General features: G+C 40.0%; 1 protein-coding gene across 10 annotated transcripts in view; it reads left to right on the forward strand.

Annotated features, from left to right (window-relative positions):
• Positions 1-20,990, forward strand: part of HYDIN (HYDIN axonemal central pair apparatus protein) — a 511,177-nt gene that overhangs the window by 315,332 nt on the left and 174,855 nt on the right. For 9 of the 10 annotated variants that reach the window (XM_077132967.1, XM_077132969.1, XM_077132970.1 and 6 more), the window contains 5 exons: positions 10,144-10,284; positions 10,969-11,050; positions 13,365-13,484; positions 13,737-13,946; positions 15,757-15,894. In XM_077132967.1, the coding sequence (XP_076989082.1) occupies positions 10,144-10,284; positions 10,969-11,050; positions 13,365-13,484; positions 13,737-13,946; positions 15,757-15,894 (691 nt within the window). The remainder of the gene's footprint in view (positions 1-10,143; positions 10,285-10,968; positions 11,051-13,364; positions 13,485-13,736; positions 13,947-15,756; positions 15,895-20,990) is intronic. The other variant, XM_077132968.1, reaches the window with a different exon arrangement.

Here is a 20,990-nt window from a genome sequence, read left to right on the forward strand (position 1 = left end):
GCCCCACAGGCCATGACAGTGATGGATCGTGTTCCCCACCAGCTGCGAAAGCCAGGATTTGCCTTGGCCTGTCTGAGCCCCAGAGACATCTGTAATCTCAGTTGTCCCATCAGTTCAGACTCCAAGGTGAGGGCCCCAGAGAGCACATGGGCTGCAGGTGGGCCTCTTGCTCCTCTCTGCCCACTGACCCTCTCTTCTGGGACTGCAGCCCTATCCCAGAGGACCAAGGTTTCAGTGCTTGGATCAGTGGACCAGGTAGACAGTCACTGCAAGCCTGCCCCTTTCCTTGGGGTCTGCTCTACTGAGGATTTTGCCCAGAGGTTCATGCCAGTTTTTAACTGATCATCCTTAAAATGGAGGTAGGAGGGTGCTCTAGGGGAAGGCTTCCTGCTTCCATTCAGGAGGCCAAAGTCTGGACCTTCTATAAGAGATGTGGAAACTCAGATTCAGCCCCATGTCGTAGCCATTGAGTTATTTTGGGAGTAACAATACTTGCTAATTCCTCAGATGAGGCTGACCAAGGGAAGAGGCATAAGATCTCAGGCTTTATTTTGCTTCTTGAGAAAGAATAGCCTTTATTTAAGTAGATCTGAAATATATAAAGTATATAATTACATTATACTTAATCTAATAATGTAATACTTAAATCTAGTATATGTGTTTACATATCATATATTACATAAATTAACAAGAATTGCTATAGAGAAATGTTTTAAAATAAGTGTCATTAATTCACACGCATATAATTTAACTTAGTGGTTTTCAGATTCTTTACAGAGTTTCCAAATGAGCTCTTGACTTTTATGTAAATCACCTAAAAGCAGAGATGGTACATGGAAGAGGGAGTGGGGAAGCCCTCCTTCCTCTCCCCACCCTGTCCCCATCAGCTCCTCGGCTCTCTCTGGAGAACCACAGGGCTGAGTTAGTCAATCTCTAGTTACTAGTGAAGGTTTACATTGTCAAGGCACAAAACAATGTTGAAAAAAATTCCTACACATAAGCACACTAAATTTAAAAGATATCAGTTACTCCTCACCTAACGCTGACTTTCAACGCACAGAGAGTCTCGTCATATTACCCATCAGGCTTCTGGGCACTGGCCTCCCCGGACTCTTGCAAAGTGCTCAGAACAGCATCCTCTCAATGCATGCTAGTTGTTGTTAAACTAGTCTTCTATCGTAACCAAATTGCCATGAATTTAGTGACTTAGAACAGCACAGGTGTATTATCTGACAGTTCTTGAGGTCAGAAGTCTGATCTGGGTCTCATTCGCTAAGGCCAAGGTCTTTCAGCAGGGCTGCATTCCTTTCTGGAGGCTCCCTGAGAGAATGCTTCCTTAACGGCTTCTAGAGACCTCCTGTATTCTTTGGTGTGTGGCCTCCTTCCTCCACCTTCAGAGCTAGCAATGCAGCCTTTCTCTGTCCTTGCTTCCATCATCACGTCTCTTGCTCTTACTCTGACTCTCTTCTGCTTCCCTCTTCCACTTTTAAGGACCCTTGTAATTACATTGGGTCTACCCAGATAATCTCGTTATCTCAAAATCATAACTTAATCACATCTACAAAGTCTCTTCTGCCATGTAACATTCTGGAGATTAGGGCATAGATACATTTGGGAGACCGTTATTCTGCCTACCACAATTATTAATGCATAAATGAATTATTAATTATTGGAGTAGAAACATGGCATGTCAACTTGTTTGTGCTTTTTGAAGTTGTAAAAATTAAGTGCTCATCACGTAGGAAGTACTCGAGTTGTTGTCAGTGGTGGTGGTGGTGGTTTTAGTATTTCTCCAGTTATTCTTGTGTGTTCTTATCTCCACTCTCATCAAAGCCTCTAGAAGAACATGTGTGTGCAAAAGGTGTGTTGTGCGGAGAAGTGTAGAGGCAGCTTGTGAGACCCAGCTGTCTCCTTGCACTTTGAAAGCAAGAGCCCCAAACACAGCTCGTCCTTATTTCTTGTTTCATAGTGTATAACCAGAGAACCGTTGCAGAAGCTCACTTTCAAACACTTTCATTTTGGGTTTTTAAATGTTCAGAGAAAACTATGTTGGCCTCTTTGAGAATCAAAATGTCCCAAGCAAGAAGGGACTATAGAGCTTAAGAACAAATGAGTTGGACTGGCTTTCAGGCTTGCTTAAGGAGAAGGTGTAGAAGGAGAAACTGATGAGATTCTGAAAATGAACTAAATGCACAAGTCTATAGATGATCAAGGACCTTGTTGACTTATAAAAACAGATGGTCAGTAGCCAGGTGAGGGGGCTATTTTAGAGGAGGAATACATTGGACTTGCAGAAGGGCTGGATGTAAGGGAAAGGGTACATTAAGGTTGACAACTGGACTTTTGGCTCAAGGAACTAGGTAGATGGTAGTGGTGATAGGTGAGATGGGAGCACCCCAGGTTTAGTAGTGGAGGGGGCCTTATACTCCATCTCTGGTATCGCTGAACCTTCACAGAGCCTCCATTGCCCAGGCCTTCCACAGACTGTCCATCCAGAATCTTCTCTTCTGCTGTGATGGGTCAGCTAATTACTCTAACCAGGGAATCAGGTTAGACTTGGGGGTTAATGAGAGGTCTAAAGCCATCTCTCAAGTCGGAGCTTCCAGCAACGAGTTCCCTGCTTTTATAGCCAGCCTGCAAGTGATTCAAGTCCAGAGTGAGCCTTTAGCTCTCCTTATATTTAATTTTAAAATTATCAACATATATGGGAACTGTTTCTATTTGAAATGCATATTACTTCAGTTTCTTGATATGCCACATCGGTTATCCCATAGATAAATTAGTTGGGATGAGATCCTGCTGTTTATTTCAGTTTTGAGTAGTTATAAACATTTTTTGTCCTGTTTTATGTTAATATAGAAGAATGTAGTTACCTGATTATAGATTCATTCTTTTAAAGACATTTCCACAATGCTTTGATATCAGTGGAAGGCCTGATATTAGAGATTCAGTGTGAGCTAAGCTGACTTCTAAAAAATGCAGTGCATATCAGAACCAGAGATAAGGTTATGCCTGCATGACCAATTCTTTAAAAAGATTTCATTTGATTTATCTACGCGTTCATATTAATTAAAACCCCAAAGCTAGCTACATCGACTACAGGCCAAACATTAAAGGAAATCGACTTAAAAAGCCACCCCGTTTTGACTGTGTTTCTAAAGATCTTTGAAGCTGATTAGGAAAGAGATTCCACAGCTACCCGCTTGGCAGCCTGCGAGCCTGCAGCAGTGGGGACACCTTCCGGAGCCTTACAGAAGTGGCCGCTTCGCACAGAAAGCACTGCAGAGAGCTTGAAGGGTGGTTTTGGTCACCTCCCACCGCTTCTCACCTATCAGCAAAACTCCTTCTGGGTAGTCACTTAAAGGGCAGAGTCAATAATGTCTTGTTTTTCCTTCTCTAGGTTACAATTGGGATGGGAACCTGTTTTTCAGAAAAAGAAAGAAAAAAAGAAGTTCCTAGGTCCTAGGCTTTGTGTGTTCCTTATGTTATAGGTTCCAATTATTTTTAAAATGAAAGGGCCTGTTTTTTAAGTCAGTGTTATGGGCATGGCATGCAGGAAGAAACCAAGGAGATGCTCTGCCCTGTTGATGGTAGGCAGAATCTCCAAAAAGCGGTTAGGAACGTGAGCTTTGGCATCAGACTAACTTAGCTCTCGGTTTTATCGTCTGAAGGTTAATCAAGTCATAGTACCCACCACATCGAGCTGTTGTGAAAATTAAATGAGCCGAGGTTATAAAGCATTTAACACAGTATCTGGTAGAAAATAAGCAGTGAATTAGTGTTGGCTAAAATTATTTGATTAGGACTGTTGCTTGTTTTACCACCATTTTTGTGACTCTCTTGCCACCATCTTCTAGGTCAGTGGTTCTCAGCCTTGGGTGCACATTAGGGTCACATTGGGAACTTTTAAATACCCTGTTACCAAGTATGTCAGAATCTCTGTGATTAAAACCTAGGTATCAGTGTTTCTTAAAGTTGTACAGGGATTCCAATTGGGCAGTACACAGGGAGAACCACTGTTTGAGAAGCTCCAATTTCAACTCCTTTTGAGAACCTTTAAAAATATGGTTTCCATCACCTGAAGTCTGAGTAATTTGAGTTTTAGTTATCTTTCACCAACTTCCACCTTAGCACAAGTATAGCCAGTTGGAAGCATTTTGGAATGTGATAATGTTGGAGGGTTAATGCAGGCTGTTTTCCATAATGGGTATTGTCCATAATTTGCTTCTCCTTCTCATGTGGCAGAGCTAGAACGTGCTGATACAGAAGGCACTGAGCCAGCCCCATCTGTTTCCATCTGTCATTTGCTTCTCAATGTGGGAGGACCAGCAAGTGTAAGACCACAAATCCAGGCCAATAAATATGAAAAAAATGGTAGGAACTTTGTATTTGTGGCGAGAGGGGCTCAGGAATTTGTCCATTTGTAATATGATTTAAAGCAATGATAATAAGCGTCTCCATTTGAAAAAAAGGGGTCAGAGTCCTATGTAATCACAGGGTTTTGATGTGTAGAGCCAGAGGAAGGAGAGGAGAGGAAAGGAGGGAATGGGAGGGGAGGGGACGGAAAGAAGGAAGGGAGGGAAGGAGAAAGGGATGGAGGGGAAGGGGTAAGGAGGGAGAGAAGGAAAGAATCAAGGAAAGAAATGAGGAAACACCACGGCCCAAGACTCTCTTCCCACTACCACTTCCCTGACCTATCCATAAGCAAGGCTAAGTGGCTTGCTAGAAAGAAATGATGGAAATGAGAGAATAGTGGAGGTGACAGTGGGGTCCACCATAGTCAGAACCTTGAGGTCACCTTACATTTGCTGTTTTGTACTTGGCAACCTCCTCTGCCCAATACCAGGAGAAAGACATGGATTAGACTAGTAAAAGTAATGTGGCAGGAGGAGGAGCAGTTTCTCTCCTGCCTCCCTTCCTGTTATCCTGCTTCTAGTGCTGGGCCTCACTGACTATTAATTCGTTGCCTCTATATTCTTCTTCGTCATCATATCGTCCACAATGATCATCTTCATCATCGCCAACATCATCATCATCACCATATGCTTCCATCCAGTGTCTCCAGTCACCCTGCAGCTACAATAAACTTCTCACTCGTCTCTAGGGAATTCAACTTCTCTCATGGCTTTCTCCTTTTCAGATACTTTTCCCTCAGCCTATGTATTCTTTCCATTCTTCTCTACCTGGAAAGTTCCACTCCTCCTTCCTCATCAACCCAGGCAGCCTTAGTCTCTCCCTCTTCTGAATTCCAAGGAGGATGATAATCACCAACAAGCCCCGGAACCAGGAGAGGCCACATGGATTGGCATTTGCTATGCCCCAGGCACCATGCTGAGTTCTTTACTTAAACTAAACCTCACACCAATCAGATGAGCATAGTTGTATCCTAACAGCACCCAGGTCTCATGGTGGGGAAGCTAGGATTCAGACCCAGGCCCTCTGGCCCCACAGCCTGTGCCCCAAACTACTCCATCTTGCATGTCTCACTGTTGGGGCAACTTGAGCCCTTGAATTATACTCATTCCTATGTCTCTGGCTCTGACCCGCTGGACTTTGGTTTCTTGCAGCAGAGATCAACTCTTTCACCTTTGGAATTTACTGCAGTGCCTAGCACAGTACTCAGTATACTGTAGGCATGCAATGAATGTGCACAGACTCAGTCAATGCATGTCTTTATTTTTAATAGCTCCAAGCACTTTGCATGCTGTAATGCACTTAAAATTACAAGGATTCAGTAAGATGGTTTGTTCTATTCCCATTTTACAGGTAAGAGAACTGAAACACAGAGAGGAAAAGTAGTTTAATTAAGGTTACCCGGGCAGAGCTAAACTTCACACCTAGACAAACTGGCTGTATCAGGCCAGGGTCAGAACTGGTCAGGAAACCAAAACAGCCTCAAGGATTTGCAGGAACTAATCCATTGGCTCAGAAGAATGCAGCTACTGGGATGATTGCCTTTTTAGATTTTTTTTTTCTATCTCTGTTCAACATTTAGTGTTCTAGAAGTGAGAGTCCAGCTGGATAGGTTTGGGCCACCACATGCCCATTCACTGGCTAAAGGAGGACATGGGCCCTTTTCTGAGATACCCACTATGGTTCTGGGCAGCCCTGTTGCATGCACCTCATCACAGACATGGTCAGCGAGCATGAATCCACAGCTGAGCTTGATGTCTTTTGTCTAGAAATTTCCATATCCTGGATCTTGCTGGGAAAAGTCCCCATCACCAGCTTACTTACTTCCCTGTGCAGAGTGTTTGCGCCATTGCTTAATTATATCCTTTGAATGTCTTGCCTCCCAACTAGATGGGAGTTTCTGGGTGACAGAGACAACTTAATTACTTTGAAGGTCCCTCACTGTCCCAGTACAGAGCAATGTATATAGTAGATCTGGTGTCCCATCCTCAGTTGCCTGTAGGAACCAGGCAGATAACATGAAGGGGAGCCATGGGTAAAATAGGGGAATGGTGGAGGTGGTGACAAACTGAGCATTGCTATGTGAAAACACAGGGGCAGTACTAGCATATCTTCCAATATTTTAAAAGAAAACAGAAAACTGAATTTTTATGAAGTCTCAAATTTTTTTAGCAACTGACTTAAGCACATACCCTAGAAGCAGAACCTGAGATGTTGATTCTTGAGCAGATGATTTATTGAGGGAGGGCTCTTAGGAAACTGTGTTTCCTAAAATCAGGGCACAATGTGATTTCAGAAGTTTAGCCTCTGCCTAGTCCGATAGAGAGCTCTGGAGTGTGAACTGCACCACAGAGTTTGTCCCACTGAGAGACAAAGCAGCTGGACTCTTACAGCGATGTCCGGAGAAGGGTGCCAATGTGAGCCCTTAACTGCCAACCCAGCCAGGGAGGGGTCATCATCCTGGTGAAAGGTAATATAGACAGGACACCAATAGCATCCGCTTCAGTCATTTACAAAAAAAAAATTAACAACATATGAACCAAACAAAACATATCTTCAGGTTCTTTTTTTCCAGCTAATGGCTATTTCACCTTCTGTAGTAGGCACTCCCAAAAGCCAGATCTAGTGAAGTCATTGCATCTACAATGATTTCACTACAAGGCTGCCATTTCAATTTACTTCAAGACCTCAGCTGCACTGCACAGACTTCACCAGGTGGCCAATGTACACCATTCCATCTGCAAATATTATCTGACCCACCACTCGAAATATTAACTGAAACACACATATGTTCTTGGGATTTTATTTTGGCAAAACACTGCTTCCAGGGAAGGAAGAACAGGAAATAAGTCATTTTTTTAAATTTGCAACACAAAAGAGTGTATTAATTCATACTTACCCAAGAGTTGAAAATAAAATGTGAAGAGGGAAACTGCTGAGCCCAAAGCAGAGTTGCTAAGAAAGTATGTGTCTGACACACCCATGACTCTCCCAGCTGCAGCCAGTCTTTCTCTTCTGGTTCCTCCAATAATATAGGGAGCTCTGGAGTTGGTGCAATACTGACTTTCCTTGTTTACACACTCTCTCTTAAAAATAACAATTTCATCCTCTTTGGGTTAGCACAGGAAAGTAATCATCTGCTCCTAAGAGTAAAATGAAATCTGATCCCTATAAAGAATTCAACCAATGTTCTATTTCAAGTTTTTTGAGCAGGTTTTCAATTTTAATGACAAGTTAAAACATTCATTATGACAAAAGTTATGCTCTCTCCTATGACTCAGTAGTAAGGGCTGCTTTAGCCTTCTCCTCTGTTTATTTCCAAAGAGGCCTCTCACTTCCCGGTTATTCAGGTATCATTGTCAACTAAGGTGTTGTTTTCCTCAGGTATGCATATGTTCTACAGCATTGTATTTTTCCTTCACAGATATTCCCATATGTTTTTTCTTTCAGCACAGCATCACAGGGGCCACAATTGTTGGATGAGGGGTTGTTATATGGGGCAGTGATTTGACAGTCTCCCCAGGGGTCTCAGCTGGTCTAGGTGGTTTAATAAGTGCTCAGAATTTTTCGTCTACTGATTTTCGCTGTCCCTAGCTGGCAAAGTTGCAGTAATAATCCCTTCTTAATTATCAGCTTCAGTCTTAAGCGGTCATGTTGCTATTCCTTCCCACGGAGTTTCCTAAATCCAGCTGTACATCAGAATCACCTGGGAAGACTGTTAAACTCAAACTTCTGGTTCCCACTTAAGACCTGCTGAATCAGAATTTCTCTGTGGTAGTTAGATTCAGGTGTCAACTTGGCTAGGTGAAGGTGCCTAGTTCTGTTGCTGTGGACGTAAACTAATGGCACGTGAACCTCATTTGTTCCTCATTACATCTGCAGTCAGCTAGGAGGCATGCCTGCTGCAATGAATGATATTTGATTTAATTGGCTGGAAGCTTAAATGAGAGAGATCAACGTAACACAGCCCAAGCAGCTCAGCATACCTCATCTCAGGACTTGCAGCTCAACCCAGGCCTTTGGAGATACAGAAAGGAATCACCCCAGGGAAAGTTGTTGGAACCCTGAGGCCTGGAGAGAAGGCCAGCAGAGATCGCCCTATGCCTTCCCACATAAGAAAGAACCTCAGTTGAAAGTTGTCCACCTTTCGTCTGAAGAACTATACGTTAACTAAGTAAATCCCCTTTTATTGAAAGCCAATCTGTCTCTGGTGTGTTGCATTCTGGCAGCTAGCAAACTAGAACATTCCCCAATAAGCTTCTCAGGAGATTCTCTAGCACCCAGCCCAACATAGGTCCTCTGCCTAGAATCATGGGTTCAAGCCTAACTAAAGTCAAGTAGGCACATCTAGTCTAGAATAAAACACGTGGAAGCTCATGGAAGAAGATGAAAAGAGCTTTTCCATGCTTCTTCTAGATCAACCCAGGTTGGAGTGGGGGTAAACATTGGGGTGCAAAATAGCCAAATTATCCTACATTCTTCTCCACCTATTTTCATTCAACCAATTCATCCATTATTCAACCAGTCCATCCATTCACTATATATTGAACTCATGCACTGTGTATAAGACCCTCTCCTGTGGGGGCTGCAGAGAGGGAACACCCCAGTTACACCCTCCAAAACCTTGCAATTCTATGGAGTAATAAGCCCTGGCCACAGATAATTCCAGCCTAGTCTTTTCTCAAGGGAAACATGAACTGATTTCTCTATTAAAAAGAACAAAGAGGGCTCAACTCAGGCCTTCACCAAATAAGAAAATAACATCTTCCCCATTATGTTGATTTTTCTCAATTTATTTATAATATTTTTTTCATTTATAGTAATTATATAAAGCTTTCCTTAAAAATAAGCCTATTAATGAACACCACAATGTGATATCACTGCACATTTGTTTGAATGGTTAAAACAAAAAAGACTGAATATCAAGTGTTGATGAGAATGTGGACCAACCACAACTTTCATACGCTACAGGTGGGAATATAAAATGGTACAACCATTTTGGAAAATTGTTTGGCAGTTTCTTATAATGTTAAACATATACTACCATACAATCCAGCAATTCCTAGGAGAATTTCTCTTGGGTAAATTCCTAGGAATTTACCCAAGAGAAATGAAAATACATGTGCATAAAAGACTTGTTCGTAGAACTTTATTCATAGTCCAAAAGCTGGAAACAGCCCTGATGATGCCCATCAACTGGAGGATGGATAAACACTCTGTGATACTATAGAATACTGCTCTTTGTTATTGTAAACAAAACAAACTGCTGTTCATACAACAACATGGATGAATCTCAAAAACATTATGCTGGGTAAAAGAAGTTAGACACAAAAGAATACATGTTTGATGGCTCCATTTATAAGAAACTGTAGGCAAATCTAATCTATTGTGATATAAAGCAGAGGAGTGTTTGCCTGGAGTGGTGCTATCCAAAGGCCTTTATAATCAGTGAAACCTGGACTTATGAGATTCAGCACTAGTTGGTACAGTCACCAGTTCCCCATTGGGTCCTTGTGCTCAGAGAACTTGAGTGGTGGCCAAGCTCACAGCAAGACAGAGACTAGGTAAAGCAAATGATACCCTAGGGAAGGTAAGTCCAAGAGAGGGTATAGGGTGGTATCTTCTGGACCTGCCTGGTCTCAGATTTAAAGTTTAGCCTTAGAAACTGAGCTCACCTGGGCCCTGAATTGCAAAAGCTGATCTATGCCTATGTCCCACGTGCCTTTGTAGGTTTGTGACATGGTCAAAGAAGCCCTACAGCCCCTCTCAGTCACAGATGGAGTCCATCCAAGCACCCTCACCATCTGTCAGCTCACCAGTAATCTCAACTCTAATGGATTCCCCAGAGATAGACTTAAATGATTTTGTTAAGTAAGTGTAAACATAAAGCCAGAGTGGATTTTATTAAAATAGTGTGCTCTTTTCTCTACACTGCCTTTCATTCTCAATATCCATCCCTCATTTATTCTTTCAACCACTCACTGATCAACTGTTTAATGAGTGCATCTATGTTTGAGACCCCAGGCTAGACATCTGGGCTACAGAGATCTCTGCTCTCAGGTGGTCATGGCCTCCTGAGTCCTGGGGGACTGAGCCCTTCCAGTCATATTACTCTCTCCATCTGTCCAGGATCTGCAAACAGGGTCAAGATTAGCAATCAGAAAAGGATATGGCAATTTGTTGAGCATTATATCCTCATGATAAAATGCTCCAAAAAATAATGAAACTTAATATTAAGCATTTAAGAGCCATCTAAATTGTCTGAAGATTTGTTAGAGCTTCCTAGGACTTTCTATAAGTCAGACGTTGACTTGATAGGGCAGGAAGAAGGGTTGAATCCTAAGGAGAATTGACTAGTTTAGTGACCTAGATTGTACATCTGGGGACAGAGGATATAGAACACTGACCAGATGACCTCTTGAGAAAAGTATCTCTTGAATGAGAACTCCCACTTACTCTTTGAGATTAGGGGGAAGACAGGGTTCTTATTTGGCTGTATTTGGGTTGTAATGGCTGTCAAATGAATGATTCTCCACATTTCTTCAAACTCTCCAGGACTATCCTTGTGGATGAAGATGTTGATCATGAAGAAAGAGTACTCAGACACACTCAGCCAGCCACCATGGTCATTCCAGATGTATGGTTTCCTTTCCCTGGTGTGGGTTGGCAATTCGAAGGTCCTTCCCATGAAACAAAGGCAGAGCTAGAAGCAGAGTGGCATGTGCTACACTGGGGTTTGGCTGGGATGAGGCTGTATAATTTTATCTAGGTCACTTCCCAAGTGAACATTCACAGAGCCAACATGTGAGAGTCCGGGACACCTCAGTAACATAATTTCTCTGCAATGTAAAAATCTAAACCTTTGTGAACTTGTACTCTTCCCACCATCTACACAGAGGCTACTGAAGGAGAAATAGTTTCCTCAGTAATTCCATAATAAAAGGGGCGAACAAGAGAAGTTAAAAATTCATACCCTTGAATTCTCCTGCCAGAATGATGGCCTAAGAAAACCATCATAAATACAAAGATTTATGCACAAAGAAATAGCAAAAAATAGAAAATAATGAAAAATAGCATATGTCCATGATGATGGACATCTTTCAAAATAGGTGTTTGTATCATTTGTAGCAAAGAATAGGGATAAACAGACATTCTCATTCATTCTCATTCATTTTGGAGGTAGAAGAATGAATTGACATAACCTCTATGCAATATGCAATTTGGCAGTGTTTATCAAAATTTTAAATATGCAGTTCCTCTTCCAAGAAATCAGTCTCCAGATACACCTTTACATTTGCATAAATACATGGAAATTTCCTTGCACACTGCAGCTTCATTAGAAACAGCAAGAAAATTGGGAATAACTAAATTCCGCCAACAGGAGACTGGTTGAATAAATTTATATATCCACACGATGTATGTACAAGTCGTATTTATGAACTTAGAATGATATTCAGAATGTGTTATTGAGTGAAAAAGCAGTTCCCATTCATGTAAAATAATATATCTATGTACCTGAAAATATGAGCATGTGTAAATTCATTCAATGTTATGAAATCCTTAAAAAAAATGAGAGAGTTTTCTATATACTGGTTTGGAGCAATCTCCAATATATTAAACAAAAAGCTGCCATGTTCAAAGCAGAGTATATTATATGCTATCATTTGTGTGAAGAAAAGTATTAGCTAACTATCTAAACAACTAGCATTTATTGATCATTTATTGAATGCTTTGCATCATTTTAAGCATTTTTTACTTTAACTTTTAATTCTCCCAACAACCTTGGGAGGTACTATTATCTTACTGATGAGAGTATACACATATAACATACAACCGGACTGGAATACGAGGCAGTCTGGCCCCAGAGCTCTGCTTTTAACTACTGTATCATACCTCTCAAATATATACGTAGATAGAGTGGCATATTCCTGCCATATCTGTGGAGTGTAAGCTTCATGAGGGCAGAGATTTTTTTCTGTTTTGTTCACTATTATATCCCTAGGACCTAAAACTATGCCTGGTTCACAGTAAGTTCTCAGTAAATATTAGTTGAATGAAAATAATAAATGAATACAATGTAAGAAACTGGAGAGTCATTACCCAAGGGGAGGGGAACTGGAGAACTGGGGAATAGTAATAGAAGTCTCAGTTTTTAACCAAATATCCTTGTGCATATATTAAATTTATATCATATACATATTTTTTAAAGGATGCTTATGAAGAACATTCAGTCACATGGAAAGGCACTCATGTTATCATGCCAACTGGAAAATAAGATACAAATATATATATATGTGTACACATATATAAATACACACACTCACAAACAACCTAATGACTGATTTTTATTGCTTTTTTGGAACTTTCCGTTCTTCAAAAAATTTTTAGAATGAGTATGCATCTTTTACATCTTAATTCTTTTCTTCTGTTTTCAAAAATGTTTGTCATAGAAAACTCAAGAACACAGAAAAAAGAAAGCAAAAATCCTCAAAAATCCCACCACTCAGAAAAAAATGCTACTGAAGTCGTAGTAAGCAACCTCCCAGCCATGCTTTTGCATATGCAAATATCTGAATGAATTTAGACATGCTCACATTTTCAGATACATAGGCATATATTATTTTACATGAACAGGAACTGCTTCTTCACTAAAACATTGTAAATACCATTCTCAAAGCATTAATATACAATTGCATCAGCTTCCCTAGACAGAGGCACCACCACACACACTTTGTTTATAGTGATTTCCTGTGTACAGGCATTTAATCCAATAACTGTTTTGCTATTATAAATAATAGTGCAGTAAACATTCTTATACATATATGTTTGGGTTCTTCTATACTTATCTCACCAACCATATACAATATCCTTCGTTTTTCTATGAATGCTGGGAGGAAGCATTGGCCCGTTATGAATGTTTGCTAGCTTTTTCTCACACCTCTAATTTCTAGGGTTCAAAATTGAACTCTGCTGATACAGAGAGAATACACCAAAGCCAGAGCCAGGTTGAGTTTCACGAATCCCTATGGATCTTTGAACAGGATGAAATGCTTTCCATTGGGATAGAAGAAGTAAGTAACACTCCATAGGTCCTGAAGTCATCTGAAACTAACTTTCCTTACTGAGCACTTGCCCCGGGTTAGAAATTTAAGTCCCACCCAGTGCCATTGCTGCCATACTATCATCCAAAACCTATTTTAGGGTATTGGGCTAGTCAATCAAGCTAAAAGTCAGTTAATAAGCTGAAAATTGACTTAACTTTAACTTATCCTTTGAAGGCCCTTCATCTGGACAGTTGCTGTCATCTTTGACTTTCCCTGCAGGTATTTGATATCTTACCACTGTATGGCGTGCTGCAGCCACTAAGTAGCCACCAGATATCTTTCACCTTCTATGGACACTGTAACATCATTGCACAAGCAAAAGCTCTGTGTGAAGTGGAAGAAGGGCCCACCTATGAAATAATGCTAAGGGGAGAAGCCTCTCTGGTCAACTATTCCTTTGACACCAAGAATATTAACTATGGCTTACAGGTATTGAAAACTACTGGGTGAAGCCTTTTCTGGCCTTGCCTTAAAGATCAGCTATAGTCCTTGTCCTCTCCTCTCTCACACGGATCATCACGGTCTCTCATCACCGGTGTCTTTATTCCCTAACCTTCCACCCCAACCCTGATCATCATCCCTTCCAATTGTTTGCTGAACATCTTCACTTGATTTTTTCATTGTCTCCTGAAACACAGCATGTTAGATGCTAAAAAATTTTACCTTTCCTCTTAATCTGGAAGCCCATTTCAACTTCTTCACTTTTTTCAATAACACTATCACCCTGTTAGTCCCTTGGGTTTATGATCCCCAAGGCATTTTCCATTGCACTCCCTCCTTCACATGCCCGCATCCTTAGAGTATTCAGGGTTTGCTGATTCACCCATCAGGATCCCTCTGAGTCAGCTTTCCCTTCCCATCACCTCTGCTGTTCTTGTACTCCAGGGTCTTATCAAACCATGCCTAAATTACAGAAGTTCTCCTCAAACTGTAATGTATGTCAAAATCACCTGAGAATCTTGCTAAAGTGTGGATTCAAATTTCATAGGCCCAGAGTGGAACCTGAGAGACTGCATTTCTGACAACTTCCCGAGGATGCAACACTTTGAATAGCAGGGAATTACAGTGCATTCTTAGCTTAGGGCAAATCACCTAACCTCTCTAAGCCTCAATATCCCTCATCTATAAAATATGAAAAAGCTAGCAATGATATCTTACCAGGTGGTTGTAGTTACTTGGGTAAAGTACCTGGTCAATACTGTGTCTGCATCAGAGGAGGTCTACAGTCATCATGAGTTTACCTCTCTATAACCCAGTGAATCAGAGCTGGACTTCTCAGCCTGAGTGAGGGTATCCTAAGTCCTTCTATTAATTGATGCTTCTTGTACAGTAAACTTAATTTCTCACAATTCTCCTATGTGGCCCATTCAATTATAGCCAGGCTGGCTTGCCCACTGCCCCTAATGCACCCAACACCATCAGTTAACTTCATATCCATACATCTTCTCTTCCCAGCTATATTTTGTATTCTTGTAGGCAAAGACCATATTTCCCAACATATCTTAATGGGGAGTGGATCCCCATTATATAGCTACTGCACATGTAGTTAATGAATTGTGTACATACACATGTTTACAGTTAAAGATGTACCCCAATCTCCATTTTGTTGACCAAATAGAACCCTCCTTCCTTCCTTATTTTGAGGGGCCTCTGAGCAATTGGTATTGAACCAGCTCAGAGTATATTCACTGAAGTAACTATTCCTTGTCCGGGCTCGACTTAAAAACCCCTGGCCTTAGTTTGTGGTTCTGGGACTTGCTGAACCCAGCTGCTGAATTATGTTAGCAAAATTCCAAGGAAATGAGCATGGCTGGCCTATTACCACCATTGTTCCCTCATATAAATGGCAAAGTTCATTCTAGAATATTCTGAACTCAAGTCTTATGATTTCCTTGTAGGATGGAATCCCAGAGCAAAGCTTTTTAGTGTAGAAAGCTTACTTTAAGATCTTGTAAGGTAAGTTCATTGTGATGAAGCCTAGATGTTTACTCACTGTCATACATAAATAGTTATTAGAAGAACTAAGATGAGGCAAGAGCCATATTTCCAAATTCTAGTGCTGTCTTCCTCCTTAGCAGCACCTTCTTGATATAAAGTGTGGTTTGGGCAGTGTTGATGTCACACAAAAAATAAAATCCCTATCTGTGAGGTAGGTTTGTCTATATACTTTTGTCAGAGTGGTAACAGGATCACAAAGTGTGGATTATAGGCGAGTCACACTCCTTCTTCTCCTCTCAAGTCGTTTGACCATGTCACAGAACGAGAAATCACAGTGAAGAACACTGGGAAAGTTGGCTTTGAATTCCAGGTTCTCACCGACAACCAGTCTTCACCAGACAGCCTTCTGCCCGGAGTGCCACAAATCCTGCCTCTCTCAGTAAGTAACAGTCTTGCCTTTGACGGTCACATGTTAATGGTGGGAGGGGTCCAAGTTCAAACCTACAAGTGACACCCTAGAGATATATGGGGTTACAGTAAGTATTCACTGCCAGGAGGATGAATGACTTTTTATTATTATTATTAAAACTAAAGCAGTCTCTCTTAAGGAAGTTCCAGAGAAGATGGCAGAGTAGGGAGCTCTAGGACTCAGTCCTTCCACCACAATAAATATTAAATAGACAGGAACTGCTTGAACCAACTATTTTGAAACCCTAGAAACCAGAAGAACACTGTACAGCATCCAGGGAAGAGTAGAGGGAAGAGACTGGTAAATTATGGTAAAGAGTTATAAATTGCTCTCTCTGCAAAGCAGCTACCAGCACCAGTTCCCCACCTTCATACAGGCCGCCACAGGGTCCAGACCCTGTCTAGCTGCTAATGACAGAAAAGAACATGGAGGTTCTCTCCCCCAAGAACAAGGCTGAAATTGACCAATGATTGATTGCAGCTTTTGATTGGTGAGTTTGTATCGCTGGGTCCTGCCTCTAAGGGCAGCCACTGTTTCATCCCTCCCTGGACAGGAGAAGAGGTTGTGGAGATTTAAAGACACAGCACTTTCTCAGGGCTGTGGGGGTCAGTTAGCTGAGGGCTTCATTTGCTGAGCAGGCCAGGAAAGCTCTGCTTTGGGGTGCTGTCAGAGAATATTTTGGCACCCTTCGTGATCTCCTCTCCAGGATACTTTGGAACCAGGCTGTACCCCTCCATGGATCCCTATCCCTGAGTTGGCTGGGAAAGACCAATTTGGGGAAATCCTCCCCCGGATAACTCTCCTTCCAAAATTTGTTCTCCAGGCAAAAGCAGCATAAGACAACAAAAGGAGGGTTTAAAAAAAAAAAACTATACAGTCAGACAGTCTGAGACAAAGGCCTACTGGCTTTTAGTACCTAAGAGAGGGAAACAGTGGGTACAACCAAACTCCTGTAAACAGAACTCCAAAACAACCAACAAGCAAAACCCCAGGACAAGACAGGGGCCCAGAAAGACAGGGAAAACCCTACATTTGCCTTGGGCAAATCTTCCTAATCAGAGGGCTGAAGCTCAAGAAAATCTCTGCCGCATCAGCAGCTAGTTACAAAACCAAGAAACAGACATTCCTGGGAGTAATTCCCAGAATTAACATTTTAAAATATTAAAATATACAGTATGCAACCAAAGAATACAAGACAAAGAAACAGGAAGTGATGGCCCATCCAAAGTAAGAGGGTAAAGATTCAGAAAACACTAGCTAAGAAGATAAGAAGTGGACATAAAAAAATGTGCTGTTTGTCTTTGGAAATAAAAAACATTTATTTTTTTAAAAATAAAAACAGCATTTCAGTGTTGTTTGTCTTTGGAAATAAAAAACAAGGAAAGATTTGGTTTTCCAAAATCTTCATATGGTTTAGGATAGTGCTCAAGCATAAAGACTCAAAAAATATTTGTTTTTGAATGAATGATTGTTACAGTGGATCCCTGATGACTGAAGGAAATCTTCGATCTTAAATTCATGTATACTAGATTTATAACAAAGACTCAAAGAAGCATTTCCAAGACACTTTTGCAGACTCCTCTTCATTCCACATCAATCTGGTTGTTACTGCTATTTTTCAGTAACTGAGTTAGGGCTTGAGGGGATTAATTGCTCTGTCAGATGTATGGAGCAGCCACAGGCAGCAATAGCCTTTTGACTGAAGAGTTTATTACATTTACATTTAAAGTCACTACTGATAATACAAGACTTTTGTTCTAGTTTGCTAGCTGCCAGAATGCAATATACCAGAAACACATGGCTTTTAAAAAGGGGAATTTAATAAGTTGCTAATTTAAAGTTCTAAGGCCGAGAAAATGTCCCAATTAAAGCAAGTCTACAGAAATGTCCAATCTAAGGCAACCAGGGAAAGAAACCTTGGTTCAAGAAGGCTGCTGAAATTTAGGGCTTCTCCCTCTAGTGAGAGGGCACATGGCGAACATGGTCAGGGTTTCTTTCTCAGCTGGAAAGGGCACATGGTGAACACAGTGTCATATGCTAGCTTCCTCTCCAGCTCCCTGGGAGGTATTTTCCTTCATTTCCAAAAGTTGCTGGCTAGTAGACTCTCTGCTTCGTGGCTCTGCAGTGTTCTCTGTTGTGGCTTTCTCGTGGCTCTGTCGTTCTTTTCTGCTCTCTCTGAATCTTCCCCATTCTCCAAAATGTTTCCTCTCTTTTGGGAAAAAAAAAAAACTAATCAAATAAACTAATCAAGACCCACCAGAATGGTGTAGACATGTTTCCACCTAATTCAGCTCAACAACCACTCTTGATTGAGTCACATCTCCAGGGAGATGATCTAATTATGGTTTCAAACATACAGTACTGAATAGGGATTAGAAGAAACAGCTGCCTTTACAAAATGGAATTCGGATAAAAACATAGCCTTTCTAGAACAGTCTCTTCAATAAATGGTGCCTAGAGAACTGGATATCCATATGCAAAAGAATGAAAGAAGACCCGTATCTCACACCCTATACAAAAGTTAACTCAAAATGGATCAAAGATCTAAACGTTAGGTCTAAGACCATAAAACAGTTAGAGGAAGATGTAGGGAGACATCTTATGAAACTTACAATTGGAGGCGGTTTTATGGACCTTAAACCTAAAGCAAGAGCACTGAAGAAAGAAATAAATAAGTGGGAGCTCCTCAAAATTAAACACTTTTGTGCATCAAAGAACTTCATCAAGAAAGTAGAAAGACAGCCTACACAATGGGAGACAATATTTGGAAACGACATATCAGATAAAGGTCTAGTATCCAGAATTTATAAAGAGATTATCCAACTCAACAACAAAAAGACAGCCAACCCAATTACAAAATGGGAAAAAGACTTGAACAGACACCTACCAGAAGAGGAAATACAAATGGCCAAAAGACACATGAAGAGATGCTCAATGTCCCTGGCCATTAGAGAAATGCAAATCAAAACCACAATGAGATATCATCTCACACCCACCAGAATGGCCATTATCAACAAAACAGAAAATGACAAGTGCTGGAGAGGATGCGGAGAAAGAGGCACCTTATCCACTGTTGGTGGGAACGTCAAATGGTGCAAACACTGTGGAAGGCAGTTTGGCGGTTCCTCAAAAAACTGAATATAGAATTTCCATACGACCCAGCAATACCATTGCTGGGTATCTACTCAAAGGACTTAAGGGCAAAGACACAAACGGACATTTGCACACCAATGTTTATAGCAGCATTATTTACAATTGCAAAGAGATGGAAACAGCCAAAATCTCCATCAACAGACGAGTGGCTAAACAAACTGTGGTATATACATACGATGGAATATTATGCAGCTTTAAGACAAGATAAACTTATGAAGCATGTAATAACATGGATGGACCTACAGAACATTATGCTGAGTGAGTCTAGCCAAAAACTAAAGAACAAATACTGTATGGTCCCGCTGATGTGAACCGACACTTGAGAATAAACTTGAAATATGTCATTGGTAACAGAGACCATCAGGACTTAGAAACAGGGTAAGATAATGGGTAATTGGAGCTGAAGGGATACAGACTGTGCAACAGGACTAGATACAAAAACTCAAAAATGGACAGCACAATAATACCTAATTGTAAAGTAATCATGTTAAAACACTGAATGAAGCTGCATCTGAGCTATAGGTTTTTTTTTTGTTTGTCTGTTTGTTTGTTTGTGTCTTTTTTTTTACTATTATTATTATTTTTATTTTTTTCTCTATATTAACATTCTATATCTTTTTCTGTTGTTTTGCTAGTTCTTTTCCTAAATTGATGCAAATGTACTAAGAAATGATGATCATGCATCTATGTGATGATGTTAAGAATTACTGATTGCATATGTAGAATGGAATGATTTCTAAACATTGTGTTAATTTCTTTTTTTTCTTTAATTAATAAAAAAAATTATTTAAATTAACCTGAATAAGTATATTCTTTTGAATTTTCTATATCTTTTTCTGTCATGTTAATTTTTCTAAGAAAAAGAGTGGTATATAAAAGGTTTTGTCCATTTCTCCAACTATTGTTTTTCCAAATATATGAAAACCTTTTGTTTTACATATTTCATTTCTATGTATCTGACATATGATTTCATGACTAAGGGTTCATTATAGATTGTAGATTTTATCACTTTTAAATTGATTTTTTGTTCCCTTTTAATGCTGCTTTCTTTTAATTCTGTTTTGGTACTAATATTGTGGTTCCTGTTTTATTTTACCTTATGTGATTTACCCATATTTTATTTCATTTTGTTTTAGGTTTATCCATCATAAAATATATATAGTTGGATATTATTTCTTAATTTTACCTGATGTGGGTTTTATTACACAGGTTTAACACATTCATATCATTAGTTTAATTAATATGATTGGTATTATTTCTTTCATCATATTTTATTTTTTCCAGTTTTAAAGCTTCCCTAATATTTTCTTTTTTGTTCTATCTTTTTTATCATAATTGCTGTATTTTTCTCGCCCTTTTTTCCTTTAGAGTCTTTTAAAAGCATTTAAACTTTCTTTACCACCTCTAGTGCAAATTGATACAACTCAGTAAGGAGCAATTTGGTAATATTTATCAAAATTACCCTTTGACCCAGAAATTCCATTTCTAAGAATTTAACCTAAGTACATATTCCCACTTTTGCAAAATATTATGTATTTAATGATATTTTCTATGTAATTTTTAATCTCAAAAGACCAGAAATAAATGTCTAGTTTTTTAAAGTGTGTTAAAATTATACAATGGAATAATATGCAACAGTTAAAAAACAATGAGGTAGCTCTAAATGTACTGATATTGAGTTAATGCCAAGATATATTGTTAAGTAAAGAAAAGGGAAGGCAGAGAGCACTGTGGCACTGTGTGCGCTACTCTCTGCATTTTAAAATACATTGCTGGATTCAGTTAGCTAATATTTTATTTGGCGCTTTTTTATGTTTGTTAATGTGATAATCAGCCCATGAATCTCCTTTTTCATGTTGTCCTTGTCCACTTTGGGTATGATAAGAAGAATTGGAATTTCCCTTTCTGCTCTC

This window comes from Tamandua tetradactyla, chromosome 16 (genome assembly GCF_023851605.1).
Source record: "Tamandua tetradactyla isolate mTamTet1 chromosome 16, mTamTet1.pri, whole genome shotgun sequence".
In the NCBI taxonomy this organism is placed as follows: domain Eukaryota; kingdom Metazoa; phylum Chordata; class Mammalia; order Pilosa; family Myrmecophagidae; genus Tamandua; species Tamandua tetradactyla.